The sequence below is a fragment of the Ambystoma mexicanum genome, chromosome 11 (genome assembly GCF_040938575.1).
Source record: "Ambystoma mexicanum isolate Mex_15411 chromosome 11, UKY_AmexF1_1, whole genome shotgun sequence".
Taxonomy (NCBI): Eukaryota; Metazoa; Chordata; class Amphibia; order Caudata; family Ambystomatidae; genus Ambystoma; species Ambystoma mexicanum.
In genome coordinates this window covers 711,213,708-711,239,965 of record NC_090934.1, presented here as the reverse complement: position 1 = coordinate 711,239,965, position 26,258 = coordinate 711,213,708, and the positions used below count along the sequence as shown (strand labels likewise).

Here is a 26,258-nt window from a genome sequence, read left to right as displayed (position 1 = left end):
AGATGGATGCATGATCTCAGACAATTAAGGCCGCCTCCACTCTAAGATTTCCCAACTGCAACAAAACGCACTGTCTCCTCCACTCCAGTCATCATCCCTCCATAATGCGTGGTGCCAATCAGAATCACTCCCATCACAATGCATGCTCTAAATGCATGCGAGTTCACATACAATAAGCACAATAGCCCACAATGTAATGTCGCTACAGATATCCAAGCGACCCACTCAACATCTAAACAGATGACTGCAGCCCACAACTCCATGGGATTCATTTGAGAGGGATGACATGCAGTACCACCTTTGGTGGTGAACCACAGTGACTAACTTGTCAATCATTAATTAAAATTGCAAAATCAAGGAGACGCAATGGAGGATCACCTGACATGTGGGCTTTTAAAGGAGAAGGATGCATATGCTCTGATCTGTAAACAACAAACCATGCATTTATAATCTGCATCCCTCTGGATGTTACCTACTTCCATTGCACGGATACGCCCGCCCTTTACGTCGTCTAGAAAACGACTTCCACACTTACTTACCTCTGCTACATTCAATACGTCAGACATTTTCTTTGTCGTCATCTTCATATTGTTAAAGTGGCAATGGATGTGGTAATGTTAGCTGTAAGGTTGGTATTGGGGCCAAGGAGGGTTGGGGGAAGAATATGGGTTAGGAAAGAAGGCGGGTACAGGGAGTCTCCCTCTTTAGTGTTAAAGTGAATGTTAGAAGAAGTGAAAGGCAAAAGAAGTAAAGGTAAGAAGAGGTGTATGTGACAAAGTGAATGTATGGTTAAGTGAATGCAGAAGACGCATGCGTCATCTAAAATACCATAAAATACACATTATTCAAAACGAAAGAGCACACCGTAAAGGAAGAAAGGAAAAAACACCAGGAGCCTTCTATTTTCCTTCCTGGAACAGACTCTGGATTCTCGACAAGTACAAGATATTTTGTGCCCATGGGATTCAACCAAGAGTACTGAAAAATCCTGTAGGTAGTGGGAGTCATAAGGAGTTATTATGCACTTCCTAACAGGAATGTAATCTTCAGAGGTCCTTTGGGAGTCTAAGAGGAAAGTCATGGGAAACGTCTAGGCCACATGATGTATCTTTGAGTACCATTGATAAATCATATTATTATTATCATTATTAACAATAATAATAATAATTTTAAAAACATGGTTATTACAGCTCTTGCAAGGAAGAGGAATTCTGCATAAAGTAATGTACAGCAGCACAAATGAAGATGATGAGTGTTATTATTAATATTATTGTTTTTCTTAGATTCTGGGAAGGCACCCCGAAAACAGGAGAAGGGTGTGTTTGGCAGTGTGTTCAGAAACTAAACATCTGGGTATGTCGAATGCATATTCCATTCATGCACTCTGCATGCTAATGCACAGTAATAATACACTCTCTTTTGAGATGAAGTTGTGTTAAGCTGCATTTAAAAAGTGCAATGGTCATGTTTCCCCTGGTTTCTTGCAGCTCTCCGCTGTCAGGGAGGCAAGTGGCTGCTTTGCAAGGGGTGGGATGTCCTCAGCGAACATTTTCCCACAGAGGGCTATGCTACATCCCAACACTGTTGAGTATGATATGAATAGAGTGTTGGCTCAAGGATGCTCCTGCAATGAACATGTTGATTCCAACTAAGGGATACATGCAGTTTCTCTATGTTGTAGAGAATATAACTGTTAGTCATGAGCTGTAGTTCTATAATGCCTAAGTGAGCATGCATGGGGCGCCACCAGGTTGAGATATGAGGGGATGATCGTTGCAGTAAAGGTGTCTTCGAAAGTAGGTCAACCATGTAGTTTGTGAACAAGTGGGGGTGGTTGGAGGTTGTTCAAAGGCCTACTGTCTTGCCACGCTATCTTTGGGATGGCCAACAGTGCAGTAGGTGGCACATGCAGCACGTAGAGTGTAGGAGGAGTGCACAATGCGCATGCTGTCATGGTCCCCACTGATACAAAGGTTTATCAACCCCAACAAGTGAGTTCCCGCTACGTCACTTAGAAGCGGATTAGTGACCAGGCCATTATGTGAACGTTATGATTAGCAGCCCCGTATTCCAAATCTGATGTAGCACTGGGCCAAAGCTCCCCGTGCACCTACATCCATAAATGTGTGGAACTTCTCGTACCTGAGTATTGCCACTATGTCCCTTTTACGCACCCCTTCTATGTCTTTAGATATCACCTACTGGGTTTGTGCCGAAAGCATCAAATAATAAAATGACATGAAATCCTATGTATGATAGTGTAGTGGTTGCAAAACAAGACCTCTGTAATCAGATGCATGTGTGTTTACGCTGCACACATTGCGAATTATATTATATCTCCTATTGCATTGAATTATTTGAAAAAGGACACTCCTGAGTCTATAGGGAATGTTGTATGAATGAGCATTAAAGCAGATGCTAATTCCAAGGGGGGCTGCACATGCATATTCCGTGAGGAAGTGTCGTGGAGTGTGTAGTACGACTAATGAAGCCATTTTTTTGGAGCCACATTTGTTTGAAAGAAAACCGTGGACTACTTTGAGAACGGCCAGTTGCCTAAGTCATTTTGGAAAATCTATTAAAACGTTCTGTGTCGCTAAATTAATACATTTAGCATAGTGCAGACCTGGTGTGATAGTCCACCAGATAGCTTGTCTAATTATGAAGGAGGAATCTCTGAAGAGAAGGTTGTGCCAGGTGGCATCAATTAATACGGGAGGAGCATGGTCGGAGTCCAGCACTCTGACAATTGTGTCCCTGCGATCAACTCTTGACAGGCAGCATTGTATCATCCTACCATTGTCTACCAAGATTCTGAAATGTGTTGTGGTTGCCCTCCGAAGGTCAGCTTTTGCCTTTTTAAAGTGGACTTTTCCCTCAAAAAGGAGGTTCAGTGCCCTCAAAATGTATATGTAGTGTCCTCAAACCTGAAAAGGCCCTGTCCTTTTATAATCCTGGCCAGATGATGGACATGTATATGAAGGGAACTATACACATATAAGCGGTTGCACTCTGTAGGCCTGGGAAGCAGAGGTAGGGTGACCAGAGGTCCTGGTTTTGGATCAGTGATGGGTGAAGGGTTAGGGGTTGAAGTGAAAGGCGAAGGGAGAGGGTTCAGTGGTTACGTGTGTCCACGTCAATACAGAAAAATTAAAAAGGCAACTCGAGGATCAGGAAAACACTTACGGGAGTAACATACATTCATTTTATGTACTGTAAGGCGTAGATCTGAACTGTGACAAAACAAAAGGTGATGGCTGGAAGGTTTAGAATTAACCTTAAGCTCTGGAGCAGCTGTGGGCAACCCTCCAAACCATTGTTCTTTAGCCTGCCAAGCCATTACAGAAAGGGGCAAGACCATCTACAAATCATTAACATGTTACATGCTCACCAACTAATGTCAAGAATAACATACACTGTTTACTGCGCACACGCACAAACACACATATGTAGACGAAATTGATCTAACAGAAATATGTGGGCTCAATGCAGAACAGTTGCAAGAAAAAATTAATTTGCAAAATAAGATTCCTGGCACTTTGCTTCTTCCGGGTCCATTCTGAATGACCCCGTCCGAGTCGCAATGACACCTGCAGGACTGACTCTCTGTACCTGTGACATATGTCTAACTCCAACATAAATAACAGACAACTGCACTTTTTAGGTTTACTATGAGAAATGAGTCAATTGCTTTATAGATATGTACAGAATATACTTTAAAAAAAACATGATATACATATCAGAATTACATCTCGAATTTCATCACATCTTCCATGTTGCATTGTTAAGGCTCGAAACATGTACTGTCTGGGTTTTCACTGTCGAGATCTAGGGATTAACCTAGGTTTTGAAGGCCTTTGTTGGGGCCGTGCTGAGAGGATACAGTACGGAAAAGCAATGCTGCAGCGCTCAGCATTCTACAGTAAACCATTGCAAATCCCCTGTTGCAGGCCCAAGAAAATCCTTGCAACCAATGGTGAGGTGAATCCAAGCCACATATGCAGTATTTGTAAACAAAATGAAGCACAGAACCACAGTTACACATTCAGCATGCCCAGGCCACCGCTGACTAAGATGCAATGCAGCCCAGCAGCTTAATTCCCATGAGAGGATCTTTTAATTTCAGACCAGATGCGTCCCACCAGCAAATGGTAATTTACCGCTGGAGTCATCTCGTTAACTAATCCGGTTGCAGCCAACTGACTTCTGGCTACAAGGCTACAAGCATCTCCTTTGCCCAACGATTAAAGAATCCATTTTAGGATAGACGGCTTCATGTCCTTGACTCCATATCACCCTGTTACACTAGTCTGGCATTCATGTTGGCTTAACAAAAAGTTATCTACTTTTGTGAATTTCCAAAAGCAAAGATCAAGATCTGCAACTTCGGGAACGCGTATCCTTCTGGCCGACCCTACAATAAAACCGGTTAGTCTTCATGTCGCTTCACATCATCTTAACTCTGAATATAGAACCGTGTTTGGGTTTAGCATATGGGATCCTCTTACAAGCCCATGCAATGATTAACTCATAATGCTACTGGGATCTTATGTTCCTGAAATTAAATATGATTAAACCCTTTACAAGAAATCTCCTTTGTGTAAGCTTCTTTTACTTTCTACGCATGCAAAAGCCCCAAGCTCTAGAGACCGTGTATAGTTCTCTTCCCAGAACCCTCAATTCCGAAAACATGTTTTATATTCATAACATTCTTGAACACAAACGCTTAATTAAATTATATGTTGAATCCCTTCTCTCCGCCTTGTTAGGATGAGGATAATAAAATAAGCATGATTTGAAAAAATACTCAGCTGTTTTGGCCTTTCAGAACTCATGAAACTGTTATTAGCTTTTTGAAAAACGACACTATCCGAGTGTTTTTTTCTCCCTTTCTCTTGGCAATAAACTGGAATTGGAATTGATCAATTGCACAGTTGCATTTAATTGTAGAAAATCATGTTTGGCACAATGAATTTACCGTAAATTATTGAAACACACATTTGAATAAACTTTGAATGGGTTCAGTTCGATTTTGCACATTTATGCAGGGGCAAAATGTACTCCAACGGAAACAAGTTTTGGTGCCATGAGTATTGAGATTGGAATCGTTTTGCCCCTGCCGAAATGTAAGTGCAAAATTGCAATACACCTGTGAGCAGTTTGTGTGATACGGAAAAAAACAAGGTACAATGGGCAGATTGGTCAATATCCTAAAATGCGCATATTCCTCTTACTCCCAATTTCTTTGCACATCTGCACGGTCCATTGCTGTACCTGTTTTGAGACAGAGGGTCGGATTCACAAAGCATTTTACAATGGCAAAACCCCTTGGGAAAACCCTTTGCGAATCAGGCACAGAGACTTGTAAAAAAAATCCTGAGCTCTCTTTAAATTGTGGCATGCCTACTACCAGTGCAAACCTTGGTGCAAATAAAGTAATGAGAAATGGGCAAATCTGCATAAGAAGAACATTTGCCAATGAACCTACCATTGGAAAAATCCACAGTTGCATACTGGGAAACATGCTAAAAACGCTTCCCCACAAAACAAAATGTACTTGTAAAGATCAGAAAGACCTAATGCTTACAAAGGTTTCCTTATCGCTAGAGGTGCTTGTGTCTGTTGCGCACCTATGAATGGGCCTGCGCAACAGGGATTCGCAGAGAATGAGCTTACAGTTAGTTGCACGATACGCTCCGCTCGCCACATCATGAGCACTGTTTACAGGTGCAGGAAGTGGACTAGACAACCAGCGGCAAACCTGAGTAGGCTTGTATTGGTGTGCTGACAAAGGTTGCCATAGAAACATTCTGGTCTTCCGCGGGAGGCCAGCAAATGATCCCGATTGGCAACAATTTGAACTTGAGAAGGAAAAACGAGGCAGAAGCAGTGAAAGACTTTGACAATAATATGCGATTGAGTGACATGTGTTCAAGGGTCTGTGTAACTGACTACATGGGTATTTTCAGGGGTGCATCAAGGTTGATGTTTCACTTCCGGTCGTTTCCAGGGCTTGAACTAAAATGAGCTGGGATTAGTGGCCGATCTCAAATTGTGGCTTTTGAACTCTGACCCACTTTGCATTTCTTAGTCTGGAAACATTCACCAATAGGAACGGAGAAACCTCGTAAGCAGTAAATTGTCTTTGGCCAATGTGCAACTCATTCACAAGGGTCAGTGCCCATTCAGTGTTCAGCCATTTTCTGTATTCTGCCCATTTTGACTTTTGCTCCTTGCACACAGAGTATCGCACAGTAAATGTATGTTGTTTTTTTTGCAATTGTGACCTCTTTAATGAACCTAAATGATCAATTTCACAGAACGTTGGAACTGGCAAAAACTGAAAACCTGCCCCATAAGAACAGAAATATTAATGCTAATGCTGTGTGCGCTGAATAACCCTTTGATCAGCCTGGTAATAAACCTTGTTCTACAGAGAGAGAGGCTTGCTGTCTTGCGGGGGAGCAAATCACCTTTATTTTCTCCGGTCTCAGATGCCGAAGATCATCGAGTGGTGAGGGAAGGTGACCTGTCCTCCTGAGTACGTATGTTGCCACTCTGTAGGTCCATCAAACTCAAAAGTTGCAAACTTCCACTGCTTTTTGGGCAATACCTTATTTAATACTGGTTGAGATCTTCTTTTGTAGTGGAGTGGCAAAGGGTAGAAGAATTATAAAACATACTGGCATGCTGTATCATATATTTTTTAGTAAAAAGAGAAGGCGCATTTGCCTAGCAGCACCTGTGTAGCTGGCTGGCACAATCAATACTTTTAGGTCCTTCAGTCTCATTTATCTTTCTGTCACAGAAAAATAGATAGTTGACTTCTTGTAATTATAATTAGGTGAAATAAAATGTCAGCCTTTTCCACAAGGGATGGGAGTAGGGCTACTCGCTGTGGTACCGCTCCAATAGTACTTTAAGTTAAATACCATGTGTAGTCCCACACACCACAGCAAAATCCCTGGGATATTGAAAAATATGTTATTTTCAGTAGAATAGATACAAATGTCGGGGCTGCTGGCTTCACACCTGAAACTCAAACCGATCTGTTTGTTTTTTGGCCAGTTTAGCCACCTCTTCCCGTATTGCCTTCACCAAAGCTGCGGTCGAAAGGTTTGTGAGGGAGGTGTCCGGAGTGTCCGTATCTGCTAGACTCTGTTGGGAAGCCGCAGCTGAGAGCACTGCGGCCTGTTCAAATCCAGGATGCGTATTTGAAGGCTGGTTGTAATGGCGGGGGAGTCTTGAAGGGGAGCTCTGCGGGTAGTGTGGCCGTGGATATGCCTCGATATAGCCAGGGAGAGGAACCTAAAGAATCAACACAGAAATGGTCATTGTAGAGGGTTTTCCTACTATACAGAAAACATGTGTTTCTACTCATTCCCCAAATACTTATGCTAGATTCCTTTGCACTGTAAACCCTCCAGTTATCGTACTAAACATTTCTTCTTATTTAAAAGGCTCTTCAATACGGTGTAGTAGAACTTACTAAAGAAATAATACCTGTTTGTTTGATTACGTATTTTCTTATTTTAAAACATGTCATGTGAGCATTTCCAATGTAAAGCAAACCAGAACAAATGAGATATAATTAAATGAACTTTGTTTTTTGTGTGTTCGCAAGGTTAGGATAAACCAAACAATTAAAATTCACTAAGTGATAAGATAGTTTTACATTCCTAACGACATTTGGCAACTAGCTCAAGATATGTCATTTTATAACAGGTCCTATTTAAAAAGTTCACAGAACTACTCCAAAAAACAGGGTAAATTAGATGATAAGATAACACTCAACAACATCTACGTACATTAGAGACCGTTTTGAGTATTGACAGTTAAGAAACCATCTGTGACATAACAAGAGATGCCGAAGGTTGTGCAACTTTGTAAGAGAAAGCAGGCATAACCCTAATCACTGACCATTGCCGGACTCCCTGCGTAAAATGTAAAATACCTGAGTTACCGAGGTTAACATTTAACAGGACACAAATTGAGTGGATGGCCGCACACGCACCTCACCAATCATTACCAGATAGTACGTGTTCCGGCATTTCCAGACTTCTCTAAAAGATCATACAGGGTTTTTTTTCCTTTTGTTTCCCCTTTGGGACCCCATACCAATCTCCTCTCCACCACTTTCGATTGAATTGGCCCATGCAGAACATCAGAAATTCTGTCTTGTGATCCCAGCCGTGCAGGTTTAGCTGCAGCAGCGCCGCAAAAGATGAGCGTGATCCAAAATGGCCGCTCCATGTTTCTAACTTTCAACATATCGCTATATAAATTTCTAGTTTGAAGATGGATATTCTTTGAAGAAATTTTACGTTGTGTCACTTGAATACTATTGTTGATGAAAAATGACCTTTGAAATTTATAAAAATGTACACTGCACAAGCAACGTGATATGAATTAAGAATCTTTATTGAATTGTACAAATATTTGGTTGTATTTCTGCAACATACATAGGGTGTGCGAAGGACGAGAGTGTTCCACAAGACTGTGGACATCTACTGTTTTTCTACTGTTGCATACCACCTAGTGTCAGGGTTGGTTTGTCTCCCTTGCACCCCCCTAACGTTCTTGATTTTTTTTCAAAATATTATATTTACATAGGTGTGCTGCCAGCTGCTAGGGTATTTGGTCAAAAGAACAACACAACCTGCTCCTCTCCTGACCTACCGATTTCTCTTTACATTTATAAAAAATCATGCACGTATGGATAATACCAGACCCCTTATGAAGCTCAACTCTGAACATGCCATACGTTTCAAGTCATTAGCCCACTTCAGAGCTCCACTAATAACATTTTACAAATGATTTATGCCCTGTGTCCAAGAGAGTTATAACCCAATAGGCTCTGCCCATAACCGGCCTCAAAGCTGATACTGGCCATGAAGGACTCCATTCCAGACCCACTGCCACAAGCCTGCCTGGCTCAGAATCTCAGGAAGGGTTGAGTGAGTGCAATTATTGCTTTTACTATTGCTTGTGATTCAAAAATCTTCTCATCTAAGAGCTGATCTTTTGTTGCCTTATCTCTATCATGAGTTTGCCTGCTGAACCTGCCATATGTGACTGGGACTTTATCTAAAGACTCTATACGTTCTACCCAAACATATTCTGGTCTGCTACGGAGTGGTATAGCGCTTTAAAAAGGGTGCAGTCACCCCCTAAAAGGGTATCATGGTACTAGAGAGAAATAGCAGTACTGACTAAGTTAATGAAAGAAGATTTACAGGAAATAAAAAATGTTTTTGGTTTGAGGTGAAACTGAAAGGGTTCAGAAATGACTCTAAGCAACAGAGCAAGAGTGTTTCACAAGATAGTTGGCTCAATTGAAAAGGATAAGCACATGCATGTCAAAGGCCTAAATGCAGGGACTAAAAGAAGTCCCTGGGAGCCATATGTTAGATTGCTAGCCAAAGTATAATTAACACATGTGTCCAATAAACAAAACAGGTCCTTGGCTATGCACTTCTCGATGGGCCAGACATAGGGCTTTAAAATGGTACTAGAAAACTCAAATCAACAGCCAGAGAATACAACCCAGCCCAGAGAAAGATGAACTCGCTGGCCCAAGCTCAATCCTGGTAGCCACATTCAAGACAATTTGAGTTGGTGGAGGGAATTACCAGGAGCCAGAATAAGATGTATTGCAATAGTGCATACTACTAGAAATAAAAGCATTCATCAGCTGGAGAATGCACCCAAAGGAAAAGGAATCAAGAAACCTACAGACAACATGACAGTGGTAAAATCAGGACCTGGTTACCGTGCTGATCTGGTGTTTTAGCAATAAGGAAGAATCAAAAAAGACACCAAGGTTTGATGCTACTGTCTACAAACTAAAGGACTGGCTCCTCGCAGTGTTTACTGCAGCTGACCCTATGCCACAAAGCAGAACCTCAGTTGTTGTGAGGTTGAACTTTGAAAGATTGCCAAAATCTATTAGTTGCAGCACCCAGGTCATCTCTCAATCTGAGTATGGCCTGGGTGACATCTGTGCACAGGTAAAACGTATGGCAAATGCATGGACAAGGTCATGGAGAGGTTTCATGTAAAGATTGAATAAAAAAGAACTCAACAAGGTGCCTCGGTGCACAATGCATGCAAATAGGAGGGAAGCTCAATGGACTACATGCATAGACTTTCGCCATGCTCAGGTTTGATCTCTGATGTCAAAATGAAATATTGACCCCGGAGGGTGAGATGATCAATGGTGTCAAATGTCACCCTGTGCAAACCTCCTAGGATCATCCTTTGCAGCAACAACATACTCTGTACTGCACCCGGGCATGAAACCAACCTGGTAACCATCCGGGAGAGATGCATTTTCCATAACCTCCTGGAGCTGAAAAGTAATGATATCCCCCTTTAGCTACCTAGTCTGTGGAAGCTACAAAATAGGGTGAACATTGGAAGAATCATCAGGGTCAAGGTTAGGCCTTTTCAAAAGAGTGATAACCCCTGACTTAATCAGGTGATAACGTACAACACAAGACGAAAATAGTAATTAATAATGCCACAGAGATCATTGAGTACCAACACACTTGCATTCAGCAAAATATGTGAAGGGCATGTTCCTGAGAAGAACCTGTTGTTCGCTGTTGTGCCAATACCTCCAGGGTCTGACACTCTAGAGAAACAAGTCAATCAAAGGGACACATTTCCCCAGTTTGAGCAGTAGGACAAGTGTCAGGAGAGTCACCTGCTGGCTCTACCAGATACAATGTTGTCTTGGATGGAGTCAGAGAGTGAAGTGGGAGTTAGTTGGAAATATGTCAGCAGGAAATGATAAGAGTGGAAATGAATATGTTTTTGTCTTAACAATACTTTTTTTTACAAATGAACCTTGTGAAATCAGACACATCAGAGATTTAAGCCGTAATAAGCCCTCAGAGCATTCTCTGAATTGCACTTTCCTTAGAAAGTTTAATTCCCCTGTGAATCAAGCTTTACTAGGTTGAAACGACGGTATAACCATTCATTTCTTAAGACAGGCAAGAATATCCATGGTGAGAGAGTTCATCATAAATGTGTCCAATAATTCATCAAAAGAGAGTGTTCCCTGAGTTTTTCATATTTGAGGATTATTACATTAGGATTTGAACTGGAGACTAAGGACCTCCAGCGTGATGCTGGACATTTTTTGATAATGGAGTTAAGAATCACTATCTGGGTGCCATCAAAATTGAAAAAGAATGTGAGACTGACATGATTGGTTCAAAGAAGTAGCAGACACACCCCAAAATGGAGCTTACTAAAGTTAAAGAAAATACAATCTAAAGTGCCACCTGCCATATGGAAAGAAACCTGGACCCATTGTCCGGGGCCCAAATCAGACATAAAATCCAGCAGAGGTTTAATAGGTGTGTGTATGCTGGGAGTCTGAATCAGTAATTCAGATCTCCTTTGACAACTTTATTATGAAATGAGATAGCAGAGTAAACTGAAATAACATCTGTAATTGAGTTTGGCAGTGGTGGAGGATAGGGGTCACTTAATATGGCTTTTATGCCCTGTCAGGAGGGCAGACATGGCCTTTAATGGCACGCCAACCTGAGCTAAGGCTGACACGAGGCATAGCGAGTAGCTCAGCTCGGACTGCGGCACATTAAAGGCCATGCCCGTCCTCCCATGCAGGGCATAAAAGCCATTTGCACCACGGGGTTCATCCTGGGTGCGAATGGCTTTCGCATTTTTTCATCGGGAGATCCATGCTACTAGTGCAGCTGATCTCCCGATGAAAAATAAAAATAAAAAAAGATGGCCGCTGCCATATGGAAAAGGGACTAAGCTCCTTCCATGTCTATGGCGGCAGAGAGATGGGAGGAGCTCCGGGACCGCAGTGCAATGCTCAGGTCTCGCAGGTAAGCGGAAGGGGTGGGGAGGCAAGAGGGAGAACCTCCCTCTTGCCTCCCCATAGTGAAAAAAGGGGGGAAAATTGCCACCCAGGAAAGGGCCTCGGATGGCTGGGACAGCGGCTGGGGATACTGTATTCTCGCCTGTTGTTCCAGCCACTCGATTGGCTGGGTGCCCTTATTTTGTTACTGGTATGGACACTTGAGACAATGCCGTTAAGACGTGCTCTTTTGTGGATGTCATTGCTATCAGAAGGTGATTAAAGCTCTTGTAATCCCCAATCCACAGTTAACTCGTATAAACTGGAATTTTATGTGTGGCAGGCCTTAGGATCAGAAAAAGAATGTGGAATATTTTGCATTTTACAAATGTCCCTAAAATGATGTGTTGTAATTACAGCTATCAGGCTACTGTTTTATATTTTAAACCATATTTTATTTTTGTGTTATTCCATTGCATGGTATTCATTATCATTTGTGGATATATTTTTAGATCTGTCTTGATGTTGTGATTTTTTATTATTTGGCTTTTCAATTGCTTTTATACTTATTATTTGTTTTTAAATATTATTTCATGACATGTATGCTTTTATAGAAAATGTCAAAAATAAAGGTTGCTTGAGTGAGAAGGCTTAATCGAGTTTTCTTTGATAGCGCTTGTGGTGGTGAGCAGATGATGTCATTACGATGCATAAATTGGACAAAGAAGTCCACCAACAGCCAATGTATATTGCAGCTGCAAAAACATGGACGACTGAGATCTGAGTGAGAGCAGTCAGCGGCAGTCTATGGTTGGTAAAGTTACTCTAAAGATAGGAAGGACTTCGGATGAATTTGGCCAGAATAAATGGCCCAGATCAAAAATATTAAATGGCTGAAATACGAAACGCTTCAGCCAATGAATGGGCCCCTGACAATAGGAAATGTTTGGCTCTGCCCTTAATGACAAATTGGTGGCCAATAGCAGATCACTTTAAAAGAAAGTTTGAAAAATTAATAGCACAGGCAATAGTAAAATATCGAAGAATGGAAAATGGCACCTTACTTGGAAGATCTATTTTTAAACTATGTTCATCATTCTACAGATTTCTAAGGCAATAAGCCCTGAGACTGTGGGACATTACTGCACAAGGTAATGCCCTCGGGCTTATGTCCTAATGGCTGGCAGTCAAGGGGCTTATTGCCATTAGTACCCTGGCCCGTTAGACCAGCGTATTAATGGTTGTTTTTTTTTCCGGCTGCGGGACACATTGCGTATCGCAGCCGGAAAAAAATAAGTTACAAAAATGGCTGTCATGGACAGGAAAACGTAGTCTGTTTTCTCTTTCCATGGCGACCATAGAAACCAAAGAAAATGACCATCATGGAAGGGGAGAAGGGACTACATGTAGGCCCTTCTCCCCTTCCATAGCAGCTATTAGTGTAAATGAAAATAAAGGTAAACAAAAAAATGGCCACCATGGGACAGGGAGAAGGGACTACATGTAGTCCCTTCTCCCTTAACATGGCAGCCTCTCTGGAATGGAAACGTTGTGTCTGGACAATGGCGCGATGCACGCACAGCCGTCTCCGGGCTTACCATAGGGTAAAGTTCAGAAACTATCCAATCGGTGTGCTGCTTTATTCATTCCAGCGGCGCAATGGGTACCAATTAAGCAATATGACCCGAGCGGCAGGGGCATTACCGACTCAGGTAATGCCCCGGGGTCCCGAGTTATAGGCCCGAGCGAAACCCTGAGTCGGTAATGCCACTGCCACGAGGGTCATATTGCTATTAGTACCCCGGCCTGCAATATATGCGTGACTGGAGCACTAAAAGCATTTTTTCTGTCCCGAAAAGCCGACCAAGAAAATGGCCGCCGGGCAAGTGAAAACGGGAGTCCGTTTTCTCTTTCCATGGCGGCCTTCGGGAGCGGACGGGCTGGGAACATAAGTGTTCCCAGCGTGTCTCCTCCCGAAAAAAAAGAAGCAGAAGGTAAGTGGGGTTTTAGGGGAAGGGGGGAAGAACAAAAAAAACAAAAAGTACCTGCGGCCCCGGCAGGGCACGATGGAAGCCTCCAGCTGTGTGGAGGCGCGGAGTCCCCACACTGCTGGAGGCTGCCATCATCCCACAACAGGGACGCAGGAGCAATAAGGTAAGTGGGGTGGGTTAGGGAGGAGGGAGGGAAGGAAAAAAAAAAAAGCTTACCTGAGTCCCCAGTGGGGGGCGAAGGCAGCCTCTCAGCCGTGGGGAGGCTCGGAGCGGGGACGGCCCCGCTTCAAGCTTCCTCATTGGCTGAGGGGCTGCTACGCCCCCCTGCCGAGGACAAAGCGGCTGGAATCCCGGCCGAAAGGATTCTCGGCCGGTTAAGGACCCGGCGAGAGCCAATCAGAATGCGTGTTGCATTCTGCTTGACTCTCGCCGGGTAGTAATTAAGCAATAGAACCCGAGCGTCGGGGGCATTACCGGCCCATAGGTAAGGACCCAAGCGAAGCGAGGGCCTTACCGAAGGCCCCGGGGCATTACCAGAGTCGGTAATGCCCCCGACGCGAGGGTTCTATTGCTATTAGTACCCCGGCCTGCAAGAATTGCGTGACCGGGGCACTAAAAGCTTTTTTTTTTGTCCCGAAACGCTGCAGCGTTTCGGGAGAAAAAAAAAAGAAAATGGCCGCCGCCATCGAAAGGGAAAACGGAGTCCGTTTTCCCTTTCCATGGCGGCCATCGGGAGCGGACGCGCTGGGAACACAAGTGTTCCCAGCGCGTCCGCTCCTGAAAAAGTATCAAAAAGAAGGTAAGTGGGGTTGGGAGAGGGGGAAAAAAAAAAACATACCCGAGTCCCCGGCGGGGGACGAGGGAAGCCCCCAGCCGTGTGGAGGCGCAGAGCGGGGATGGCCCCGCTTCGAGCCTCCTCATTGGCTGAGGGGTTGCCAAGCCCCCGGCCGGGGACAAAGGCCGTGGAATCCCGACAGAGGGATTCCCGGCCGGGTAGGGACCTGGCGAGAGCCAATCAGAATGCTTGTTGCATTCAGATTGTCTCTTGCCGGGTTACTAATTTGAATTAAAGGATGCCTAATTGAAGACGATTGATGAAAGGAAATGAGTAAATGTGTAAAGAAGTCACTGAGGAGCATAACGATTCAACATGAGTAACATATTGGGCTTAGATATGTCATATTAAGCTGTTTTGCATTCGAACATTGGCCTTGAATATTCAAAAATGGCTTCAGAAATTAATCTGAAAATGTGGTGTAATAAAGCTGTGCAAAGCCAAGTGTTTTTATTTTTTTCTGTATTCGCAAACGTTTCCACCAGACTAATACCATATTTTAAATGTGCTTATTCGTGTCCTCCCAGGTCTCTATTTTATTTGATGATGATGTTTTTGCAGAGTGGCAAAACAGGGGCCTGTTATACAAAGTCCCTTTTTCTGGTCTCATTCTGGCTGCAATATTTCAGTTGCTTTCATTCAGGGAGCAGAGAAAGGCCACAGCAGTGTTTTTATCTTGTTTTTGATCATGTTTTTAACTTGACTTGGGAAGATGCCGTTGGTCGGCACTCGCTGTCTCTGCTCGTGTAATTTGTTATAGAGTTCTGTTAATTTTAAATTGTGTGTGTGCTTCTTACTTTCCCCGAAATTCCCATAGATTTTTATTTAATGTGTGTGCGATCTGCTTAGTAATGATTTCCTCTACTGCCTCAGTCTGTTTTTTTTATTTCTGCGTCCCACGTGGTCAGGTGATCTCCCTACCGACACTTATGTGCCGGCAGTCCAGGCAGCGCAGCTGGCACACCTTATGCACGCCAAAGTGCCCAAAAGGCAAGCCCGTCTGGGCCCGTCCGAGTCCCAGTCAGGGTGCTGGGTAACATCTTTTCTTGTTCCCCTGCTTCCTGCGTGTATGCCGCTTCCCTGTTTCACGGAAATGGCGGATTGGTCTTGCCCACCCCGCTACTTGCTGGCTTCCTGGCTTTGTGGTGAATCCTTTGGCTACATTTGCGACGCCATCTTCCAATCTTCCAATCTGACTCAGCTGCATTGTAAGTTGTGGAATGCTAGGTCTCTGGTGGCTCATACTTCTGACTGTTTTGATCTGCTTGACCTGAGGCCAGACTGTTTGCTGGTTACTGATGAATTTTGGTTATCTGACTCTTCAGGGCCTGCTGTAGTTACCATGCTGCCAGCTGGTTACGATATACTGCGGTCAGATCATGCTTCCAACTGCCCCGGTGGTGGTGTTGCTTTTATTTTTAAGTCTACACTTGTATCAGCTGCCATTCCTTTGTTGTTTAACTGTTATTTTGGTGCGTATGGTCCTATCTGCTTCCAGGCCCGTTCATTTTCTGATTGTTTACCATCCTCCTCGCTTTGATTCTGCTTTTATTGAGGCTTTTGTTAGTCTTGTGGATTCTGTCCAGCTTCAACACACTCGTTTGGTCGTGACAAGCTACTTTAAATATTGATGTAATGACCCCTCTGATACTGCAGCATCCAATTTCATCTTGGCCATGGCAGACATGTCGCTTGTGCAACTTATGTCTGAACCAACCCATATTTTAGGTAACTGCCTCGATCTGGTCTTTGCCAAGACTACCGACATTACAGCCACCGCTCATAGGGTCACTTGGTCAGATCATTTTGTCAACCCGTTTGTATATAACTTCATAGACTGTGCTACTGTCTCCTGCAATCAAAATGTGTGGAAACGAAAATGGCGGTCAGTTGATCACTCCCTGATTACTTTTCATATTAATGATTTGTGCCTGGCCACTCCATGTTTGGATCTCCCCTCTTTATCTCAGATATTTTCTGCCACAGCTGATGTGATGGCCCCCTCTCAAATGCATTAGAGTTTGGGATCGGCCTTCAAAGACCTGGTTTAATGATGATCTCAAACTACTGCGCCTTAAACGCAGGCAAGCTGAACGAAAGTGGCGCTGCTCTTACGCACCATGTGATAGGGCCTTGTTCTATGCTATTAAAGCTAGTTATCATCGAGCTACTATTGAGGCCAAATGCAATTTGTTTACTCTTCGCATTGAGAACTTGATTATTCAGCCTAAAGAAATGTTTAAGGTTGTCCGCTTGTTGTCTGCTAAGGTGTCTCCTTCTGACTCTATTCCCCCCTTCCAAAATGTATGTGACTCCCTGGCTGACTTCTTTATCCACAAAATTGTGGATATTCGCGAGCATATCATGCTAGTCGGAGTCAGACAAGTGAGTGTGCGGCCCCTCTATTGGTTTCTGTGTTGATTCCTGTGCCTCTGGCTGTTCCGGTACCCGTGTGGGACTCTTTTCCATTCTTTTCTGTTACAGACATACTTTTTTGGCTGGGTTCTGCCTTCTCTCCCACCCTGTTCGATATTTACATTCAGCCTCTTGTTGCTCTTATCCGCTCCAACGGTTTCGGATATTACTCTTATGCTGATGATACTCAAATCATAGTCCCTCTGGATCTGCTTCATCCTTCCAGTGCTACTCAGCTAAGGGGCTGTCTGCAGGCCGTTGGGAGCTGGATGAGCGACAATTGGGTTAGATTGAACAGTGGGAAGTCTGAGGTCATGGTGGTGGGTTCTGCTTCTGCCACCTCTCTTTGGACTCCTTCATTTTGGCCTTCATCTATTGGTCCTTTTCCTGTCGCTGTAACAGTTGTTAGAAATCTAGGTGTTAAATGTTCTGCATCCCTGTCTACGGCCACTCAGATCAGTCTGGTGTGTCAGGCTGCCCATTTCCAGTTGAAGACCCTGAGAAAGGTGCTGCAGTTCATTCCTCAACATCTTTGTGCCCCGATTGCTGCAGCTTTAGTCCTTAGTCGTATTGACTATTGTAACTCTAATTCTTTGTGATATTCATTGGCTCCCAGTGGCCAAGCAGGTGCATTTTAAAACCCTGTGTCTTGCACACAGGGCTTTCCATGCTGTGGGGCCTGAATACCTGCAGCACAAATGTCACCCTTGTGTACACTGCTGCTCTCTGCGCTCGGGGGACAGTTTTCTTATTTCTGTGTCAAGATTTTAGTTTGTCTGAATTGGTGGTCGTTCCTTTTCTGTGATGGCTGTCAAATTGTGGAATACCCTGCCGATTACACTGCAGTCCACTGTGGCTCATCTGCAGTTTAGACGTTCATTAAAAACCTTGCTTTTCTGACAGTCTGTGCTGGGCCAATGTAGGTGTTCTGAACGTCTTGTAGCGCCAGGTTGCCTTTTGGTGTTAGTTGCGCTATACCTCTGGGTATGAAATGGATAACATAACATCTTCAGCTCAAAAAGGTTGCTGGACTTCTTTTTGAGAGCTTGTTTTTTTAAATATATAAATTATTTTTCAAACATGCCTAATGGGTTTTTCCTATTAGAATCAAACTAATGTGAATCGCATGTCAGGTTTGGTTGACAAATCTATGAATACAGTGAATACGGACTGTCCCAACAATTGTGAGCATACCTGTCTTTATGAATAGTTATCCGGAGACCTCTGTGGTGAATCCTACATAGTCCTCAAAAATACCCTACCTAAAGTCTCCTCTCAGGTGGCCCAGAAAAGGCAAATGCTTCCTGATCCTAACCCTCGGGGTGGTATTTGCCGGGGGAACAGAAAGACTCTATTGGGTGAGACGTGGTATTTGTCTTCCTCAAAGAAGGAAATATCATTGATAACGGAATATGTAATGCCTTGCTATCAGAGAGAGATTTTATTTTCCCAAGCTAAGTCTCTGAATGTGGATGAAAACAATTATAACCAGTTATGCATTGGGAGTAAGAAAACTCCTTTTAAAGTCACTGACATTCATAGAGATGAAAGCTCCTATGACCCTGAGGTGAATAATAAAGATGAGTGTTTAAATAGTACCAATTTAGATGACCTTGGCAACTCTCATTCCTCTATAAAGCCAAATCCTTCATTGAATCCTTATAATAATCCTTTAGGGAATATAAATAAGGAGAAAAATTAACTTTGTGCTTAAAGTGGAGCTTTTACCCCTACCAAAATGCTGGAGGTAAATCCTCAACTTTAAGGCCAAAAATCAATGATTTACCATGCAGAATACCACCTGCAGTAAATCTTTCAAAAATCACCATGGATTTCTAGGGACTCCAAAAATGGGGATTTACACCCACATACCACCACTCGAAATTATATACTAAGCCCACTGGACTGATTGGTGGCAACGGTGAATGATTTTGGTGGTAAATTAGCGGATTTGCCTCTGCTGTACTGCGAAACTCATAATGAGGCTCATTGTTTTCAGTTGAGGGTACCAACCTCCAAGGACCATCCTATGGAAAGGATTTCCTTGCTCCTCCCATCTATACCTACCCCTGGGAATCCCCTGTGTTGTTTTCTTTTACTTTTAGTTTGATTAAAGCCGAAATTCATTGCATGCACCAAACATATGATAGGCTGTAGGCTAATGAACTGGAAGACCAGTAGTTGCATACTGCAAGACATTAAAAAGAGACAGCAACAGACATTCCGAGAAGTGAATCCAACAGACAGAGGGCTCATCAAGTGCAAACACAATAGCACTAGACAATTGTCTCATGGAGTGGATTCAGAGTACCTGATGACATCTGTCTGAATCATGCAGTGGAAACTGGCCGTTATCCCACAGAGTGCAGGCACAGTTACAGCAGACAGCTGTCCCATACAATTCAAACAGAGTACAAGGAGACAGCTATCTCATGAGGAGGAAACAGAGTGCCAGCAGACCACCATCTAATAAAATGGGTGAAGTACCAGCGGATGGTGATCGATGGTCACACTGAGTGGAGGTGGATTTCCAGTACAGTATGTTGCAATCGTCTTTTTAAATGACCATTTAAGGTCTAGTTAATTCTTCTTTGCTTCTCTTGTGGTGGAGGAATGTTTCAGGCTGCTAGTGTGTTCTCTTGGCTAGTTATTGCGTGGTTTGACTTGGGGAACAAATGAACGTCAATACTTGAAAATCATACCCCGGTAATTTACTATTTTAACCAGTATCGTGCCTAGCTTAGCTATTAGTCCACAGCAAAAAAGATGTTTTATGTTGCTAGCATTGCCTATCTGTGTACGGTGATCTTGCCTTGACCTGCAGAGGAATCGCTATTTCATCCAGTACTAGGTAAGCACGAAGGAGAGTGGTATCTTTCAAAGTAGCCGGTTTCATTGCAGGCAGCAAACTCACTGTTCTACTGCAGCTGCGTGAAACAGGGCATCCAAATTGCTTGCGGTTGATAAACGCGCATATGCGGAAGTAGAGGAAGATGGGACCAGGAAGTAATGGACGAAGGGGGAGTACAAGGTAAGGAGGGTGGCCGGTGTTATTTTGGTGTGAGTGACAGTGTGTGGATTGGTGGATGGGGTGGGGGAGAACGGTATGATGCGGGTGAAGAGACGTGTGTTGCGGGTCGTTTCCCTCAGAACACTTGACTGGGCTGAGGGGGAGTGGGAGGAAGGGAACAGGGGTTGCGGTGGTGTCCCCTGCTTTTTGTATGGAGAGAGAAGGTGGCGCAGAAATTAAAAGATGTTTGCCCGAAGCGCCGTGATCGGTTTCGGTGAACCGGGATACGATGAAATTGCCATGCGGGGAACAACACGGTTCCTTATCCTTCAGTTGCTCACTCAAACTCTTGCTAGTCTAAGATTCATTGGTCTATCACCTCTATGCATTTTTATTCGTGGCTCAGTAGACACAGAACCAGGCAATGCTTTCCATCATAAGAACCGCATTAAGCTGTGATTACTTTACGAAGTATGTAGAGTACAAAACGCCTTGCTGTGCATTACAATGAGGATGCAAAGTTCATAATACTTACAATTTTGCACTGGTGTGGTGAAAACAATGGGCCCAGCCCATTTTGCACCATATTTGAAGTTAGCATGCACCTTATAACACAAGGTTTTGTACCAGGACGAACAAAGAAGCTAACTGATGTTGGACTATTATTCCAAAGTTCGAAAAATAAGGATGGAGCAAGTGCGTTTCCGCGCTTTTCAAAGTTGAAAGATCGGTCTAAGTTTTAGTAAAAATGTGTTTGCTGCCTTTCATATTTTGGAAAATACTGCACAAATATATGGACACTCTGTTTGGTGCATTTGTTATTACATATCCAGCAAGTCTGGTACAAAATGTATGTACCCCATTCTTGTCCTAGTGCAAATGATCATTAATATGCCCCCCAAAATGTGGCTCTAAACCAAATCACAAGTCTTCATTCTTTTTGTGGCTTCTTGCTTTTCTTAATGGCTATTGGGGTGATTGAATAGTAACATGCTATCTACATACAGTTCACAAGTCACGTGGCCCTTGTGGTGCTTGCTTTTCAGTACTCACCGAATCAGCCCATTGACCTGGTAATTCGCTTTCTCCCGTGTAGGATACCCAGGCTTGGTTTCTGTATGATGCTGGCGGTCTGGGGACGAAGTAGCCTGTGAACCCACTTCGGTTGGCCGGAATTGCGAACACAGCTGGGACTGTATCACCTGCCGCGAATCATGAGAAAAAAAGAACATCCATTGGAATTCCATGTCATTATGGGGGTGAAAATAACATGAAACTGGTCGAGGAGACAGTCTTTGTTATTCTCCCCTGAGAAGCTTGTTGAAACATTCAGAAATTGGATGGTGTGACAAATGGCAATTCATTAAATGTTTTGCTGAAATAATTGAGTGTTTGCTCATGGTGTATGGTATTTATTTAGTATTTGTGTGTATCCTTCTTAGCTCTATCATCAAGTTCTTTGGGGCATTTACTGGATTGTTTTTATTGACTATTGGGGAAGTCGTTTCAAAGAGATGTGACACAAACAAGAGGCAATACAGGTGACAGAGAAAGTCCTAGTGCATGATACCCTTAAATACAATTAAGGATGTCTGAGTGAGGGGCCTAACAATAATGTACAGATATATTCCTATCTGAATGACACAAGGCCCAGTAAGATCGCGAGTTTTGTCCTCCCTCTGTCTTCCCTCCCGTGTCTTGTCGCGCCTAGAAACACTTGTGTACAGGCGCGTTGTAAATGACTTGTCATTTCAAATCTATGGAACATATGTGCTGGGCATAGTGGGAACGGGTGGACCAGGGCCAGCTTGAGAGGATTAATGGATCAGAGGAACCAGTGTATTGCCCAGTAACTGGAGCTTTAGCCTGGCCTTCAACTCTTTCATAGATAAGGATGGCTTCAAAGTCTGGAGTGAGGGCATCCCAGTGGAGGGGAAGCAGGTAGGAAAAGTAATGGGAGTGGAAGGAGTCCCTTGGTGGGGGACAGATAGTTTAAGGGGAGAGGTGGATCAAACATTCAAGAGCGGAATACAAAAGGCAAGGAGGTGCCATTAGTGTGGTGCAAGTGGTGTGTGGAGGGTGGCAAGACTGTGAATAGTGGAACATTAAAGGGAGCATGATTTTGCATGAAGACCCATCCAGCCTGGTGCACAATGGCTGGGATCAAGGAAAGTTGTAGAGGGTGCCTGTCGCAAGGTTGAGATCTTCGTTAAGGGGAGACAAAGAGTATAGAGGGAGACCCGGGATTAGGCAATAATCAAGTTTGCCCATCACGAGATGAGTGTTTGTCCAAGTTGTGGGTGAGATGTGGGCAGATTTTCCTGATGTTGAGAAGGTAAACATGCAGAGTGGTGGCAGTGGCCTAGGGTTATCAGTACACTGGGCATCATGTTATATAAGTAACTGCAAAGAAGTCAATCTAACAAGCATTTATTAATGAAAATATCAAAGACCCAGGGAGGTACCCATTAAAATGAAAATGGTACATAAAACATTATGGCGTAAGACCCAAAAAGCTGGATAAAAGATCAAAAGGTTAACATCTGGCAGAAATAAAAATGTAGGCAACTTGTTGTTGGCCAGGGTAGCTCACACATGGGCAATGCTGCAGGGCCCCCCCAAGCGAGGCAGGGTAACTGCTGTTACCATTAGCAGCCTGCGAGAGGGGCAGCCCCTACCTTGCTCAGCCATGCTCCTCTCCTCCCCCCAACTGCAGAGACATGCTGTCTCGGCAGCACAAAGCCAAGGAAGGGTGAAGTGTGAACAGTCACCTCACCCTTCCTCCAAACTGCAAGGTGCTAAGCACCAAAAGGGAACCAACAGTCAGGCAGGGCCCAGGTTCAAAGACCTGCCCCCATCAGGGGGCCAGACAGTCGGCTATCTGGCCGGGGTCTGTGACAACAGCAGCCCCCACTACTTACATAACAAAGACTCAGGGCCTCCCTGGGTCTTATAATTAAGAGCAGCAGGCTCTGTGTAAACACAATCTGTTTGTGGACCCTGAACGGGGACCCAAACAAACAGGAGGTTCACTGTGTACTCAGTGTCTTCCAACCTTTTTGCTTCTTTACCACAGAACCCTCCCACCCTACAAAAGAAGGGAGAAGAACAAAAGGGAAAAGAAGTACAAGTTACTGTACGGTGCCCACAACAAGTCGTGGGACACAAGAAGGCGGGCACGGGCCTGAGGGGGTTACCTCAGGACCCGGTGCCCAAAAGTATGATACTAATATGATATGTGATTATTGTAATTGCCATAACCAATAACCAATAAAAATCCTACGGCCTTTTTATTGCCAATACTTGACACAAGTTGTGAGCCTATTATTACGGGTGAGGCTCTGGGGGTCGGCCAATACTAATGCATGCATATGGGTTCAGCAGTTATTGGGTATCATCGCTCCTTTGTCACAGGCCAGGCATTCCGCAGTCGCTTGGGACTGGCAGGTTGCTTTGTGGGACATTTTTTGGGACATACATATCTTCCACGTGATAGATACTTTGCAATCACTGTTTTGAGCAAATGGAACAGCTCTTTTTCACAAAACAGCATGCCCGGTCGACCAACTGGCAGCACCATTTATAAACTATCCACGGCAGCATGCCAATTGTCGTTGCAGCAATAGCAATGTTAAGTCACCTCAGACAGATGCATGCCACCGGGATCTATAACTGCAAAGATTCCGTGACAAAAAATACTGTCAAAATGGGAGTGCAAGTTGTAGGTTTAGTTAAAAAAATATGCGTTTCAGAGTGGGTCAAGTCAATTCGCATTCTTGCCAGTTTTTCAAATGTTTCCAAATCCAATTTTGCCTCATGAATGCATTGTTGGAGAACAGGAGGTGAACATCTTTTTTAGTTTTCAGACAGATTAAGGGCCTAATTCACTGAAGCGTTTCTTAATGGCAAAACCCCATTGGCAAACGCTCTGTGAATAAGGGCCTAAATATTTAAATATGATATCCATAAAAATACGAGGTGGACTGCTGTCCCCTGGTGGACCCAATCCAAATCTGTCTCAGTCTTCTCAGGATTTCAAAGCTCAACTCTTTGCTGACAATAAGTATATATGTTTCTCTTTTCCTTCCTTATAAGTCTCCTTGCAGTATCTCCTTTCAAACTCATTCTGGGCTACTGACACATGGATGGGCCGTGCTCGCTAAGGGTTTACCCATACAGACCCTCTTGTTCTGTATGAAATCTCAGGTTAGTCTGTCACTCATCCTCAACATTCCAGGAACCATTTGTGTCAGTCCCTCGAAGCTGTAGTTTCCAGTTTCATATCATCAAAAGATAGTATCTCTTGTGCCTTTTTAACCTGACAAACTCTTAGGTCATGCCTTTACTGTTTTACATATAGATGCATGTTCCTCCCTCAGGCTAGCTGATCCCCATTATACTTACATCTAGATGCATGTTCCTGCCTCTGGCTAGCTGATCCCCGGTATACTTACATCTAGATGCATGTTCCGCATGTTCCTCCCTCAGGCTAGCTGATCCCCGGTATACTTACATCTAGATGCATGTTCCTCCCTCTGGCTAGCTGATCCCCGGTATACTTATATCTAGATGCATGTTCCTCCCTCTGGCTAGCTGATTCCCAGTATAATTACATCTAGATGCATGTTCCTCCCTCTGGCTAACTGATCCCCGGTATACTTACATCTAGATGCATGTTCCTCCCTCTGGCTAACTGATCCCCGGTATACTTACATCTAGATGCATGTTCCTCCCTCTGGCTAGCTGATCCCCGGTATACTTACATCTAGATGCATGTTCCTCCCTCTGGCTAGCTGATTCCCAGTATACTTACATCTAGATGCATGTTCCTCCCTCTGGCTAACTGATCCCCGGTATACTTACATCTAGATGCATGTTCCTCCCTCTGGCTAACTGATCCCCGGTATACTTACATCTAGATGCATGTTCCTCCCTCTGGCTAGCTGATCCCCGGTATACTTACATCTAGATGCATGTTCCTCCCTCTGGCTAGCTGGTCCCCGGTATACTTACATCTAGATGCATGTTCCTTCCTCTGGCTAACTGATCCCCGGTATACTTACACCTAGATCATGTTCCTCCCTCTGGCTAGCTGATCCCCGGTATACTTACATTTAGATGCAAGTTCCTCCCTCTGGCTAGCTGATCCCCGGTATACTTACATCTAGATCATGTTCCTCCCTCTGGTTAGCTGATTCCGGGTATACTTACATCTAGATGCAAGTTCCTCCCTCAGGCTAGCTGATCCCCAGTATACTTACATCTACAGCATGTTCCTGTCTCTAGCTAGCTGATCCCAGTATACTTACATCTAGATGCATGTTCCTCCTTCTGGCTAGCTGATCCCCAGTATACTTACATCTAGATGCATGTTCCTCCTTCTGGCTAGCTGATCCCCAGCATACTTACATCTAGATGCATGTTCCTCCTTCTGGCTAGCTCATCCCCAGTATACTTACATCTAGATGCATGTTCCTCCCCCTGGCTAGCTGCTCCCCAGTATACTTATTTCTTTTCTAACTAATTCTTCTTTCCACTTTGCCCTTACTATTTGATCATCCTTGCTTCCTCCTTATATCTCTTCCCTTGTTTCCTGTATCATTTTTGCAGCTTTTGATTAAATACTACCAGTCTCTTGCTACTAACTAGTATTCTTATGCATTGTTTCAATGAAGCCACTCTGATGTCTGCTTCTCTAACTCCCCTAGTCATTTCACATCTGACTTCATTTTGGTGCCTTGTTTTGGTTTAGCGCTCCTTCTTTGTTCACTTCAAAATTATGCAATGCCTTCACAATTGATATCCAGTTACCCTTCAATGTGACTATATTTAACGCATGGTTAAAAAAAGCATGGGTGTAAGTTTCCAATCCATGTGTGCTTCTTGGCAAATATATGTATTTTCGCATTGTTTATTTTGGTCAGTGGTACTTAAAGGAGTGGTTTCTTGTTTCTGTATTTTATTGGCAATCATAGTAAAAAAACACATTGAGAACATATGTTCAATGGGCACTTTTATTTCCAATGTACCTTGACCTAGAAGACACTATGTTTAAGTTTGCATTTAACTTCACATTGCAATCCAGCAGGCTGCTGCATTTGTGTAACTTTTCTATGTCTCATTTCACATTGCTGGCAGTGTAAAGACTGGAGGGGGGTCTGTACT

General features: G+C 43.7%; 1 protein-coding gene across 3 annotated transcripts in view; it reads right to left on the bottom strand.

Annotated features, from left to right (window-relative positions):
* Nucleotides 1–4,917: 4,917 nt before the first annotated feature.
* Nucleotides 4,918–26,258, bottom strand: part of KIAA1549L (KIAA1549 like) — a 739,655-nt gene continuing 718,314 nt past the window's right edge. For all 3 annotated transcript variants that reach the window (XM_069623580.1, XM_069623581.1, XM_069623582.1), the window contains 2 exons: nucleotides 21,147–21,295; nucleotides 4,918–7,308 (listed from right to left, as the gene is read on the bottom strand). In XM_069623580.1, coding sequence (XP_069479681.1) covers nucleotides 7,027–7,308; nucleotides 21,147–21,295 — 431 coding nt within the window. In that variant the 3' untranslated portion in view covers nucleotides 4,918–7,026. The remainder of the gene's footprint in view (nucleotides 7,309–21,146; nucleotides 21,296–26,258) is intronic.